Below are 14,943 nucleotides of genomic sequence, written 5' to 3' on the forward strand. Positions count from 1 at the left end.
TTTTTCTAATAAGACTGAGCAGCAATCAGAATGAGTAGCTTTATTAGTAAGGAGGATAATAAATACACAGATGAATTACAGATGAACAGGCTCAAGAAATCTTATCAAGATGATTCCATGTGTTTTGCTCCTATTTAACAGGGCGCAGCTGTTACTTCCTTTGGTAGCTTTTTAAGGAGAAAAAAGGAATGACAATATTTTTCACTGTAGCCACTTTTATTTATAGCCATATGGATTTGTACTCCACAAAGATTAAACATTAAAACCAGCTAATTTCTCTGCTCTAGGTAAGTAAATGAGCTTGAAAATTTTCATAAGTATCAGGCCAGATTCTGACCCTCCTGTTTTGAAGGGGTAAGTGGTCAAATGGCTCATTTATTTAGAAGGACTCGCTGATGGAGCGGACAGCTCTGAGATCATTTTCATAAGGAGAAATGCACTAATGAGTCTCTCCTATGGAGCCGACATCTCCAAATTAGAAAAATCAGGCCGTATGAAGCAAAATCTAATTTTTTTTTTTTTCCAGGTAAATGGTGCAGTCAGAAAAAAATGTAGGTGCTTCCTTTTTGAAAGAAAGGTGTTTGTCCAGCCTAAGAGAAGGCACCAACCGTACGTGAAGGAAAGGAGAGAAGACCTACCAGGAGAGGAGGAGGAAGGGGCTTGCTATTCCCTAGGGGAATTCCTTTAGCTTAGCAGGAGCTGAATTTCCTAAACCTCCTACTCCTTTGCTACAGAATTCCTGCCAGGTTTCCTGGTCCGAATATTTGACCCTCTCTGCCCAAGACTAATATTTTAAACATTTATCAGCTATATGAGAAAGTACTTTCAGACTGTTTTATCATTTCTGCTTCAACTTCTTCCACTAACTTCAAAATTCTTCCTGCTGCTCCTTTTCGGACATGGACACAGGGAAATCTGCTTACGAGTGATGCCGAATTTTCCACCTGAACGAATCCTTGTAGCACGAGGAGACAGAGGCAGAATTCTGCCACAGTCACTCTGTCATCAGCTCATTTGACTTTGGAGCAAGGGATGGGTTTGCTTATGGGTTTACTTTAAAATACCCTAAACAGGGTGCCCTCAGCTTTGGACAGGTGAATGAAAAAGCAAATGTAACAGTAAGTATCTCAATGARAAAGGAAAGCAGTTCCAGATAGTATTTATTCCATAATTCTTTGCTGATTTTAAAATTTCGTAAAGTTTCATTGCAACTTAATATTATTCCTTGATTTTTCTAAAAAGATCTTGATTTTCTGCTTGTCTGAACAGTATAAAAGAGGCACCTAAACATTAATTATTAAACAGCTTAAAATAAAATCTTTTGACAAAATATGCTTTTAAAACTGTTAACTTCTGTATGCTACAATCTTTTAGTGATGTAGAAGTAGCACAAGATTATTAGTGTGATGTACGAGGTTTTGTATGCTGCAAACACATTGGCCAAACGTGGACTGACTAACAGCATCAGTGTGGATTTCATTACCATCACGTTAGAATAAAAAATCAGCTTGAAATGATGTAGCTGCATGGAGACAATTTTCTCTAAGTGAAAAAGCGCTAACTTGGGCAAAAATGGACATTACTTTACTAATGATATTTAGCTGAAAAAATCACAGGCAGAAAGAAATGTACAATTAAAATTCACAGGAATTATAAAAGGACCATGTCTTGCAAGGCAGGAATTCCAAAGGACAACTGAGACAAAGGCAAGGGAAAGGGGTAGAAAACAATAAATAGTCAGCTGATAATATGATTTTCAGACTACTATTTCGTATGTCCAGATTGATTTATACTGCATAAAGAAAATCTCTATGCGATTACAAAACCCCAAGAACCACATTACATGCTATTGAAAAATGAAAACTCATTTTTACTTTCAATCACTGTCAAGTCATTGATGCATTCAAACCTGACTTTGTTTGGAAAGTTTCCATAACAACTCTCTCTCATTATACGATCCCATATTTAGAAGCAAGCTTCCCTCCCTCCTATAAAGTTATGCTATATGTATTCGGARAACTGTGAAATATTTTTCGAAGAGGTTTAAGTCTTAGGTTACACAGCATGTACACCAAAAGCCTAAGCTAATTCAAAAAGCTCTGATTTCCACCGTGAAAYGGCTAGACCTTCCAGTGGAAAGCATTCCAGATCGTAAATAGTTTCTCTCGAACCCTTTTCTCCCTCCTTCTCGGTTCCTATAGTTTGGAACTAAAACACTGATGGGAAATTATGTATTTTAAACCACTGACTAATTAAAACAAAATGTGGTCAGCCTGCATACATACTTTCAAATAGTAGTCTTATTTTAATACACAAATGTCAGCAAAGTGAATCTTTGCTGAGGAAAAATGTGTCTGTAATTTGTTTAAAATATAGCTTTTAGAGGCAAAGACAGAGAGCTGACATGAAGTTAGTCTTCTGGGATCAAATTATTTTCCTTTATAGAACTTAAAAGCTCCTAAAATCCCATCTTCTGTAAAAGCTCGCAGGAAAAAAAAAAAATAAATAGAATTTTGGCAGACCAAGAGAGTTTTTATTCAGTGGCTGTTTTATGGCCTTCAGAGGAATTTTTTGTTTTTTGTTTTTAGTATTGTATCTTTGGTTTTACTACCTCTAAAATTGAATCCTCTAGAAATGTAAATTATTGCCTTTATTATAAAGGCAGAACTGAATATAAAAAGACAATGATGTACCTTCTTCTGCTGGAGGAAAAACATTCCTAGTCACATTGGTATTTTTCAGTTACCACAAAATTATCTTGAGACCACTGAAAAAGGTCAGCACAGAGCTACGGGACAAAACTGGAGTTGTTTCCTGTCTGTCCTGCTAAATATTCTTTGGTACATGGAAATCCAGTCCCTGATACAAGAAGGATCCTGCTTTGTTTCAGGCATTGGACTGGAAATCTGGGTTCCATTCCTCATTCAGAAAATATTACCTGTGTGAACTTATATTTAAACGATTTCTGCTCTGGCCAATGATCAGAAAAACACCAGGTGATTTCATCACACCTTATGGCATTTATGGATCACTAGTATTTTTATACCATATTAAGTTGTATAGAGAACATATCAAACATTTCACAGAATGTCCAGAGGAATTTACTATCTATTTCCACACGTAGGTTGATTTTAGCAACTCCCACATTTAAGATTCTGTGCTAAAAGGTACTATAAGTGTACATATACAACGTAACACAAGGAAAATATGCTGTTTGAAGAAAGAAGACAACATGTGAAGAAATTCTGTGTGKGKGKGGGGGAGGAGAAAGTGAGGTTCAGGGTTAAGCATTTCAACCCTTAAGTTTTAGAAGTATTTATGGAATCAACCTTAGGAAACTGAAATGCAAAATTGAATTGCCAGTAATGCTAACCAACATTAATACAGGATCTTTTCTCATTTCAGGGACGTGCGATATTTTTTCACTATATGTGGTTAAAAAAAAAAAGAAAAGGTTAATCATGTTTGTTACTTGTGGGTTTATCAAATGACAAATTATGTCATATTTGAAAAGATGAACTTTAGCTCATGTTCCAAGACAGTTTTAAATGTCAAGGAAGTGTATACAGGGTGAACAGTTTGATGTCTGAATTTTCTCAAAAGTGACACCAAGCTGCCTTTGCAGGGCAGCTGGCCCTTGACCAACCTGACTTAAAAATTTTTACCTGCCAAGCTATCAGATCCTTCAGTTTTTCAATCTTGTCATGGTCTTCCGGATGCTCGTGCATATATTTTTCAGTAAAAAAAGCCTAGRCAAGAGAGAAAAATGAGCAGTTATTTCAGAAAATGAATTGACACCTACTACCGCAGAATAACTACCTGAAGCAAAGATAAATGAATCAAACCGAGAGCGTTACAAAACAGCAGCAACGGCTATGAATACAAGTTGAAAATCAAGGAAAGAGAGATATAATTTAACCATATCTTAAGATTAAGACATCCATCTTTTGCGATTGGTAAAGTGGGCAGATGATTGCATGGTGAAGAAGACYGAATCTGCAGCACCGCTGAGCAATTCGGCTTGTGCATTACTCTTGCACAGGAGCTCTTGGTAGATGAGGTGGGCCAGAGTTACCGAAGGACAGAAACGATCCRATGGCAGCTTAAATCAGCATATACTTACTTCATGTACGTTATTAAGACAAGTTGCCTGTGTATGCCCGCTTAATATGATTAATTTTCACAATATGAATAATTAATACAGTGTTTATAGTTTCCCGATGTTAATATCTTGTCCCATATAACTTTTAACAGTTTACTTGTAACAAGCCATTAAGATTATTTAGAGAGATTTGCAACTGGTTGGTATCTCAGAAGTCATCTCTATTACTTGATTAATCTTTATAAACTCATGTATTTGAAAGCAAATGAGAAAACTGCAATCAGCTACTTTGGTCACTGAAGTTCACCCAGAAATTCCTGCTTTGGCTCCGATGTCCAATTGCATTAGCGCGCGATTTAAGATGTCATCAATCTCAGTTTGTAACTCCAGTGAGCAATCATCTACCACAWGCCTGCGTGAATTTTCTGGCAGCTAAAATACGCTTGCTGCTAAGCATCTTCTACTTCAAATTTAGAAAGGCAAAAATGTATCCAGAAATATCAGAAACACACAGAAGACGTTGAAGAATGCACACGCTTTCTACAGCATCACAGGAGAGCGCAGGTCCAAGGAGGTGACGTAGGACAGGACAGTTGATTTTGACATTACCTTTTCGTAGTTTGTGAACCCTCCCATGACCGCAGGATCCACAATGCCATTAAGTAGCATAGAGAGAGGGTTAATAGGTAGATTTGGATCATTTAGATGTTGTTGAATCATGTTATTGATCTTATCGTTTGTTAACTGCATAGTTTCTATTGCATTTTCCAGTGGACTGATTTCAACCTAAAACAACAACAAGAGGAGGTTTTAATTAAGGAATCGAGTTTTTACCGGCCAGGCGACTTCAACAGAACTGGCTGTCCACCCAACCACCATGGTTCAAAACACTTCAGAAATTTCACAACAAAAGATATTTTAACCAGTAATTAGTAGAAAGGGTTGTTTTGGACAGTTAAATGTTTGGTGTGTGTATCTATATATCATGATAACTGGTATGATTATCAATATCAATGGAGAAAGTTAAATGAATTTCACTGCTATAGCAGAGAACAGATCTTGGAAGCGTAACAGAGCAAAAAATTTAGAACAGCTCTGACAGGACTCATGACTTTTTTTTGAAAGACTATGGAGAACATCACGGATTAAGAACTGATAAGTTTTAGAAGTACAAAGAAAAATCCAGCTTAATGCAACAGTAAGAAAGAAATAATAACTTAATGTGGATTTTCTGATGGAAAATGTAATGTTAAGAAGTTCAGAAATCAGGAAGGTATTTTTGCAGTGATTATTTTGGTGTACTTCCAGGGAAATAGAGTTTCATATCTTGAAGAGATGGCTTCTACACTATCCACCACGCTTTCTTCCGCAAGGTCACGTTTTCTTCTCCCTAACTTAGATAACTGAAGCATGAAATTTCTTTCTCAGATAGTCTTGCCTTCAATGAAGAGAGACCCTCAGATGCCTTAATGGGGTGAGGTAGCTCTCATACTGTGTAAAACTTGGTTTATTTTAATTGACTGATCTCCGGCTATTATTTATGACCAGATACTGTGTCTTTGGGAATGGCGGTTGTTCATATCGAAAAACAGGTTAAAATATGTAAAACGTACCTAAAATATGCCTATTTAGGGAGCGGGCTAAACAAAACTCCACTAACCAGCAACCTATGACACAGAAAGTCCTCCTTGGAAGGCTGCAGCCATAGCCTACTTGCATTTAAAAAATGATGTGGTAGGAATAGAAAAGAAAGGTTAATTGGGGCCTGTGAGGCAAATGCAAGCGTATATTTGATTACACCCTCATTTACATAAATGCTACATAAACAAAGCAGCACTTCTACCTAGCTATCAGTTGCTTAACATGTTGCTGAGAACCACTTATAATCAAACCTCTTTGGCTGTTACTCGTACACCTGCCACCTGATTACATCAAGGATGTTTTAATTAGCATTTTTAAAAGTATGCCGGGTGAATTATTTCAAGGAGGGAAGGCAACAGGCCGAACGGTGCCGTTCGGTCCGCTCCCCAGCCCAGGCTCGAACGCCGGCGAGGCGACTGCCTCTGACAGCTAGAGCCGGACGGAATAAGCAAGACCCTGGTCGGCATTTCATCCGTCAAGAACCGTTCGAGCTGTGTTGTGAACATCACATGCTAAATTTAGGACTCTTGTCATTTTTATTAACGGGTTTATAGCTATCCAGTAATTTGTTGATGAACCATTGCTTTTAAAGCTCTTGAATATCTATAGAAATTAGCACTCATTGAGCTGACAGACATCTTTTTAACTTTTCTGTGTCAGCAATCACGGCTTTCTTTCTCGCTCTCCTTTCTTCTACCATTCAGCCAATTCTCTCTCCCAGTTTTCTAAAAGCAGATGGAGGGTTGTAGTTTCCAGCCTACTATAAACTGTGCCTTGGACCTTGTTGAAAGCTATTTATTACAAATTTCTATACTTGTAATTATGAACTTTATTCCAAGCAGCTTGCTAACTCCAGGCACTAAACAATCTATTTATGGCAAAGAAAAAATTATATACTCCTGATACATATTTGCAACACTTCAAAGATTAAACATCAAAACAAAGTATAGATTAGTAATTGTGCTTTTTTAAACTCACTAACTATAATTCAAAATCCAGTTTCAGCAAATTTTTCCTCTAAAATTGTTTGGGTCCAACTAAAGCAAATTAGATTCAGAATAAAGAATGTACACAACAAATTCCTTGTAGATAATGAACCAACTGAAAAAGTTTAGCTAAAATTGCTCAGAAATAATTAAAATAATTAAAAAAAATACATTTGAGAAAATGATGCACATTTCTATTGCTTGTGTAACATAATACATTGCATTTACTAAATTACTCGGGCCTCTCTTATCACTGATGTGCTACAATCTCACCTTTTCATTTAAAGGTGTTCTAGCTGCATCAGTAAAATATAAAATGGTCACAGGCATTTTAATTCACTGTGCGCAGTAAAATAGCAATAATATTTGTATCCATAATCAAAATTTAGCATTAGAGAGATGCAGGCTCGGTGATCGTGCTTCTAGCATTGTAGCTGACAGCAGTCCTGAAGAAAGTCAATACCAATTTTGGAGTAACTACGCCAGAGCTGGGTCAAAAGTTATCCTTTGCTGTCTTCCCACGTATTATTAAGTCCCCTCCTGGTGTCATTTTTCAACTGTGTGACTAATATAATCCTTACTTACAAAAAGCTTATAGAAAGCACTCTCCCAGGATTTATGCACATTTCTGTGACAAGCATAGCGTTAAAGGTGCATGTATACAAATTGCTTGCATAAAGCAGCCTGTCAGGCTCTATTCTTAACTCGTAAGGAAAACAGACTTTCATCAGATTTGCCAGCCCTTATAAACAACACTTTTGGCAATCAGGAAGATAAATACAATCTTCTCTATCAGGATTATATTGAAAATGCAAAATTCATTAAAAATTCACTGTGTTTTATACAGTTGTCTATTACTGTCAAATATCACATTCATATTCTGTTACTATAGATACCATAGTAATTTTCTGCATTACTTCTGTTCATCTAAATACAACTGTCCAACATAACCTCAATGGAGCAGTGAAAAAGGTTTTAATTAATCATATGCAAATTGTTCTTTCCCTTTAAAAATAAGCCTCACAAGGGAGATTTAAAGACTGCAGTAACAATGTTTTTATTGCTACTTAAAAATTATAGCTGCATAAGAATAATTTAATCTTTAAGACATTTAATGGACATGTCTTATCTAAACAGTGTAAGCGGTACAACCAGAGAAATGCATATTTTTGAGTTAGTGAGGTTGCTAGGGTACATTTTAGCTAACTATGGAAAAAAAGCAACATAAAAAGAATCTTTAATCAGAAATGGTAAGTAGAGAAGAAATTCAGACACGTACGATGCAGCTGGTTTATGGTATATTTTGCATAAATTGCAATCAAAATACCTAAATTCTCTTCTCCAGGATGCAGATTGGTTTTTATATAATAGGGTTCTCCTACTGTATCTCAGGTCCTCCTTCATCTCAGGGACATGGCTAGCACCACCGGCTTTCGTGGCTCACCTGCTGAAAGCTGGAAGTACTTTATAGAAGTATTTCAAGGCCTTTATCGGACCTTGCCCTAAAGCTCTGAAGACTCAGGCCCGCTCACTTCTCAGYACCAGGAGTGGAAGAGCATTACTTTAGCCCCCCGAGGTCAATAATCCGCGTCCGCAGCAGACCAGCAAGTTTCCTTTGTGTTCGGATGTCAAACGTAGCCGCATTGATTGGTTGTTCACTCAAGCGCAGTTGTGCAGAAATATAAATGTTCGCTAACTGTATAAAAACCACGTTCTTTTATGCAATTTCAATAAAGCAAAATTGATCTTACCATGAAAACCGATTTGACTTCAAACCACCTCAGAATCCCGGGCAGTTTATAGGCTGTCACGTAGATGGTTCTCTCAATCCACATATTCTGCAGATGGGACACAAACCTCACGTTATCAGACGGACAGCTTTTACCTTAAACCCAGACTTAAACCATTACCAYCAGAAGAAGGAACTGCAGCATAACAGGCATTAAAGAAGAAGGTTCACGCGGAATCTCGGTTTGGAGAGACGACTGATTAGCGCTGATTTAAATCTGAGCGTGGTGTGGCACGCTGACACCTATACGTTATTTAGCAGAGAAACGTTGCTCTCTTAACAAAAGGAGAACATTATGTTAAAGATCCACCTGTTTCTACTGGACGGGCATTTTTTTAGTTTAATTTCCAGAGCTTTTAAGGACTATCTTCCATAAAACCACAACATCTTGACATAAGGAAAAGCTTTATTCCCATGAAGGCAGCCAAACACTGGGACAGGATCCCTGGAGAGGCCGCACCATCTCCATCCATGGAGGTTTCAAGACCCAACTGGATAAAAGCCCTGAGCAGCCGGTTGCACCGGACCCTCCTGAGGTCCCCTGCTGACCTTGAGGCCCCAACCTGAATTATTCGGTGCTTCTGCGATGTAAACTGCTGTGAACTGCAATGGCTTTATTTTCACATCTTTTTGCTGTTTTGAATTTAAGGATTGATGATTTAACATCATTTAACACGATTTAACTTTTCTTCATGTCTGCATACTTGGTTCCTAACAGATGTTGAAAATGTGAACCTGATTTTGTTAGGACTGGCATATGTTAATAGTTCATCTTATTTATAGGAGGCTTTTTAAAACCAGAATTGTTCATTCCATCTCCCAGTAACAGAAGATGAGTTTTCAAAATGATTTAAATATGCCTAAATATTTTACCTGTACTCAGAATATATGATGAACTATAGCACTCCGGTTTAGTGTTATGGCTTCCRAAAAAGGGCATTTCCCACCTTCTCAGCTAAACCCCTCCAGATTAGCAAATGAGCCGCTTTGATGGAACAGCCACCAAAAGAGGCCGGAGGAACGAAAGGACTCTCCGAAAGAATACCCAGTCTTCGCTGTAGTAAATCAAATCCTCAGCGTTCATTAGGACACGGATTCGATTAGGCCCCACTCCTACACAGAAAACTAAGTTCTTTGCTTAAGAAATGATGAATGAATTTAACATTTTAATTACTACTACATTACTACTAACTGCTCCTCCTAGAACCACTGTGAATAAAACGATGTCTATAAAAAAAAGGTAATCAATTTTATGCCTCCTGCTGTAAACATTTTGAGGAATACAACCGCAAATGAGTTTTATTGACCATTAGATGAAACATATGGGGGAAAAAAAAAAGATTGCTGCAAAAAGATTGGTTTTAGAAGATGCCTGACTAGAATCCTCAGGGCAAGAGAGGTTTCAGCAGGAGATATCTATATTTTAAAGCCTAACAGTTTTGAACTTCTTTCTCAAAACAGTTTTTAACAAACTAAATACAGCTTTGTGCATTTTTTTTCCACTGGCATAAAACAGAACATGATAAATTGTTTTTTTATTGAGCTTGTAGCAAACACAATCACATTTAAACCTAGAATCTATTTTTAAATAACCAAAACAAAGAACGGTTCAGATTCTCAGAATGGAGGAGAATAAACAAAACCCCAAAGTATGCTTTTTTTTTTTTTTTTACCGCAAATTCATTATCTGGATTTTTCTCTCCTTTTCGAACAGGGCGTGAATACTCAAACCGCTGGACTTCATTGACCCTATAGAAACTGGAAGAAAAAAAAACAGGAAAAGCATAATCAGCATCAAATATTTTCAGTTTAGGAATTGTTGCTAAAGTCTATTTCTAGCAAAAAAGTTTATGCGTGAGTATAAAATGTCTGTGGGACGAGTGTTTTCCAGTGGGTTACACAGGACCTCTCCTAATAGGAAAAATAGCTCTGAAACATCAGTGCAGTCCCTGCGTTCCTTGGCTGCATACTTACAGAGGAACACACAAAACACACTTCCCCAAAACATTACCCAAACAAACAAGAGAACACCCAACTATCCGTAACAACACAACCTTTTCTAAATTATTTAAAAATAGAGTTGATCGTGCTAATCTCATTGACTAAGAAGCCCCGAAGCAGTTGCACAAGTCAGCTGAGGGCAGCGTTCAAGGTACCGTCTGCAGAGGGGCTGCAAACTCATCCTGCCCCTGATCAAAATGTCCATATAACCATGCTCTGCCTTCCCTCAGTTTTTACTACWTATTAACCGGTGGCAACTACTAAATGGGGGCGTCACGTTAAGGAATCGAGACCCAGCGCACTCCTCCTCACTAAGTTTGCCTTTCACATGTACAAAATATTTTCATTTATTGCTTATGGACAGACTGGAAGACCTAGTCACTATATCTAACATTTGTTATACAAAGAACTAATTTAAGTGTTAGAAGGGAGAGTGATAAAATCGCGAAAGCCACCAAAACTCACCTCACGATTTGTTCCGACACTGGCTTGTGAAACTTAGGCGGTAAATCAAGTTTTGGCTTTACAGTAAAGCACTGAATATCTGCGTTCAAGGGTTAAGAACTGGAAAAAGACAATTTCATGCAAAACAGACGGCTCAACGGGACAGCGGATAAAAGAGTCCTACAACAACCAGGTTAACGCGTGGCACTGGCGAAGGCAGAAGGGCAGCAGCCCCCTGCTCCCGCGGCCACGAACACCCAGCCCGGGCGCTWACAGGGGCTTCTGCGCGCAGAAATACAAGGATACACTGGCCGGAGGAGTTTTTAATGTCATCGCCTGGTGGAGAGGTTGTTTTCATTTTTTCCGCGTTTGGAAACTGCGTTAACAACCTCGCTTCAAAGTCTTCGCGGCGCTCGTACTCCTTGCCCCGGTAGATGAACACTTTGTTCTGCAAACAGATCGAGAGGCAAAATCCTTTTAGCAGCATTCACAGGAGCGAACCAGGACCGCTGAAACGTTGGTCCAGTGAGGAGATATTTCACATTCCTAACACTGCGATATCATCGTTTACAAATATTTGGCCCCAATTCGATGAAGCAGGGATGCATTTCCGTAACTCCCGTTCAGTATTAAGACCACGGAGCACAGCCTTACCTTTAAGCGCGTGTGTAAGCCCCACTGAATTCACCGGGATCTAAACACATGATTCAAAGGATCTATGGCATAGCAGCCCATGGAAAAAGTATTAAGACAAATTATAATGTCCATGAAATCCAAGATCTCCCTAAAGTCCTCTTATCCATCTTCCAAAGCAAGAATGGAAGTAAATAAACAGAAGTAGGCGCTCCCTCTCCACGTATTAAAAGGGCAGTGACAGGAGCAAGCAAGAGTAGCAGAGATAATTATAGACGAGAAATGAGGTCAACTTCAGTATGTAGGTCCAAAGACACCAGCTTTTTTTGGAAAGACTTGTACACTGTAGACTTCATATTAGTCTATTAGAGTTTTGCCAGAGTGCAGTTGTCTGAACACAGCATCACCTTCAGATTATCATATATTGCATTTCTATGTATTGATTTCTTCTGCTAACAATAAAGAAAATCAAGATATATTTTATACAGTCCACATATGTACTGAAGACATTAAATTCTAAAGAAAATATGCATATTTGTAAACTGATCAAACATATTAAAGTAAGTTTTGACATGAATGCAACACCTGAGTCTGAATATGCTTAAGCTTAAGTTTATTATTCATCTCAGAATGAACACCTGGTGAGAAAATTATATAGCATTTAKTATAAAAAAGTGTTATGAATTCAGCTGAAAAAAGATGAATTAATTTACCTTTACCCTATCAGGTTTAGTTCTGCAACGCTGTCTGTTGAAACTCAAAATAGATGAAAACAATACTCTCTATTTGAAAAAACATGAAGGGCAAATGTCCAGGAAGTGTATTATAATTCACGGGGAGAATTACAATAGGAGAAAAAACTTGTATTGAGAATTTTCTCATTCAGCAAGGCACTTAATAGCCAAACAGCGAGTTTTTCTCGCTCATTTATTACAAACTGACCAATCCTCAAGCCTTTGCTACAACATAAGTTTTCCTGCACTTACAAAGAAATTATTCAGTTGTGACGAGAAAAAGCAGTTCAATATCAATAAAGCAGATTAACGCTATTCTGCGCTGTATCCCTTGGACTATACAGCTTAACACAGAGCTCCAGCTGGAAAATCGCGCGCTGTACTCTGCACGTTTTCCGCATGGAAATACACGGCTGGGGCAGGAGCTGCAGCCAGCTACCCCCCAGCCCCCTCACTCAAACGCTCGCGGCAGCCCGCTGCCTCTCCTGCCGTCCCGGGACGATCACGCTCTYGGTAGCAGCTCTAACCCACCGGACGCCTACCACGGCTGCAGAGGGTAATATGCCCTCTGCCGCGAGCGACCGGACGTGGGTCAAATTTCACAATGAATCACAGCCACGATACTCTCCGTAAAGTTATCCGTGATTTTATCACGCATTCTGTTACGTAGTCTTGAAGATTACTTTTTAACGCGAGCCTTCTCTATAGGAGCAGCATAAAATATTAATTCAATTATTTTCCAGAGAATCAGGCTGCTTGCTCTCAGCAATGACTCCTTCCTACCTGATAACAAATATTTTTTTGCCTGGTAAAACCTAAGAGAAAATTAAGATTTTAAAGACTTCTGAATAAACTTTTCTTATTTAATGTACCATAAACAAACATCTTTGCTGTTTGACGCTTGATAAAAGAATGTTTCATGTACAATGCTTGACGTGTACTTCAAACGTGACAGTAATTCTTGGTTTTCYGCATCATCATCTCTTTAGCATCAGTCTTTTGATTCAAAAACCACAGTAGCTTTCACACCATCATGGATTTGTGTCTGTTACTAACATATGGCTCTGACAAAATGCAGAATTGCATTTCATAAGCTTTAGGGCAGATCTGGGTGCTGATGATCCTGCCACTTCACTCAATAGTCACAGCCTCTTTGGCAAGAGTTGCCTGGCCATAATTTGGAGACCAAACAGAGTGGGCTAACGAATCAGAGCTTGTCTTCCAATTTGCGTTTAATAGTTTGCACACAACGCATGCTCCAAAATACAGACTTAGCCTGGCAGAAACTGCCCAGGGTCAGTTTTATTCCTTTCAGCTCAGAAGAACTGAGAATTAGCTGCGCTTATCAGGATGTATAAATGGCATAAGTATATCTGTAATGCAGCACCCCAGAACGTATGAAAAGCCACATGCATCTGCTTCTTCATCGGATAATTCAAGAACTTCTACTTCTTCAACATGATCTTTGGTTAGTTTGTGGAAAAGGACTCATATATGATATGAAATACTTCATTACCTAGCTTACCCCTGTATTTCCTCCTTGCTCCCCATTTTGACCAAGATTTTGGATGACACTTCACTGTTTGCTGATAGGATGACATAGAAATTTTCTCCACTGCTGGACTTTCAGCTATGTCCACGCAACGAATGCTTGGGCTGCACCTCTTGGTGACTTTATTGGATTTTCCCAGTCAACATTAAACACTGGATCCATCTACCCATCTCCCTCTGCTTTCATTTACGCATTAGCACGAACTGTAGTAGCTGCTCTCTGAATATACAGAACGGGGACACATTTTACAAACTCTTCTGAATGCCATTCATATTTTGGACTAGACTAATGTCAAACACAACACAGACCAACGKGCAGGGGATGCGTTCAGTTCTGCTGCCACTCCACCGGACCTCTGGAGCAGACTCGTTTATTTTTCACAGGAATCCATTTGAGGCTGGATCTAATGGGAAAACAATACTTCTCTAATGTCCTGATTATTTATTTGAAGAGCAGCAGACTTCTTCCAAATGAACTCCRGATTACTTGGAGTAAGTATTTTATCTCTTGGGGTTTTTTGCAAACCTTTCCCTTCTTTTCCGAAAACATTTTAAGTTTCTGTGCAAATATCTGATCATAAGATTTCCATGAGGGAGGTTCACTCTAAGACAACTCTCTTCTGAAATCATCATGTTTTTTTCTTTACTTTGCACACTTTTAATACATCATAAATATATCTGAAGGAACCAGCAGACTACAAGCAAACTGATAAAACCAGCTTAATCAACATTCACTGGATTTATCCACTGAGCCAGACTTTAGCATTYACCTGGGCTTACCCTTGGTATTTATTATGGCATAATATGTGAGTGTTAAAATGGAATTACTCGGTTATATTCAGGAACTCATCTCTTAAACAAGTATTTCCAGGAGGAAACCACTAGCAGCCCCTGAGACTGAATCTCTGAGYCTTCTGGAGCAAAAGTAATTTTATTCTTCTGTCTCTTGAACTGCCTTAATCTACTGGAACTCTTCCATAGGGGTTTGGAGAGAGATTCTTCCTAAACTGAAAATCCTCAGCTTTTAAGATAGATAAGAGCAGCAGAGTAGCTAAATAGCTA

At 38.4% G+C, this 14,943-nt stretch overlaps 1 protein-coding gene across 1 annotated transcript in view; it reads right to left on the minus strand.

Annotated features, from left to right (window-relative positions):
• DOCK1 (dedicator of cytokinesis 1) overlaps window positions 1–14,943 on the minus strand; it is a 311,442-nt gene that overhangs the window by 28,665 nt on the left and 267,834 nt on the right. Inside the window, exons 41-46 of the mRNA XM_026065688.1 lie at window positions 11,270–11,411; window positions 10,985–11,063; window positions 10,192–10,276; window positions 8,481–8,567; window positions 4,712–4,888; window positions 3,666–3,749 (exon numbers count right to left, since the gene is read on the minus strand). Coding sequence (XP_025921473.1) covers window positions 3,666–3,749; window positions 4,712–4,888; window positions 8,481–8,567; window positions 10,192–10,276; window positions 10,985–11,063; window positions 11,270–11,411 — 654 coding nt within the window. The remainder of the gene's footprint in view (window positions 1–3,665; window positions 3,750–4,711; window positions 4,889–8,480; window positions 8,568–10,191; window positions 10,277–10,984; window positions 11,064–11,269; window positions 11,412–14,943) is intronic.

The sequence above is a fragment of the Apteryx rowi genome, unplaced genomic scaffold (assembly GCF_003343035.1).
Source record: "Apteryx rowi isolate R43461 unplaced genomic scaffold, aptRow1 scaffold_23, whole genome shotgun sequence".
In the NCBI taxonomy this organism is placed as follows: domain Eukaryota; kingdom Metazoa; phylum Chordata; class Aves; order Apterygiformes; family Apterygidae; genus Apteryx; species Apteryx rowi.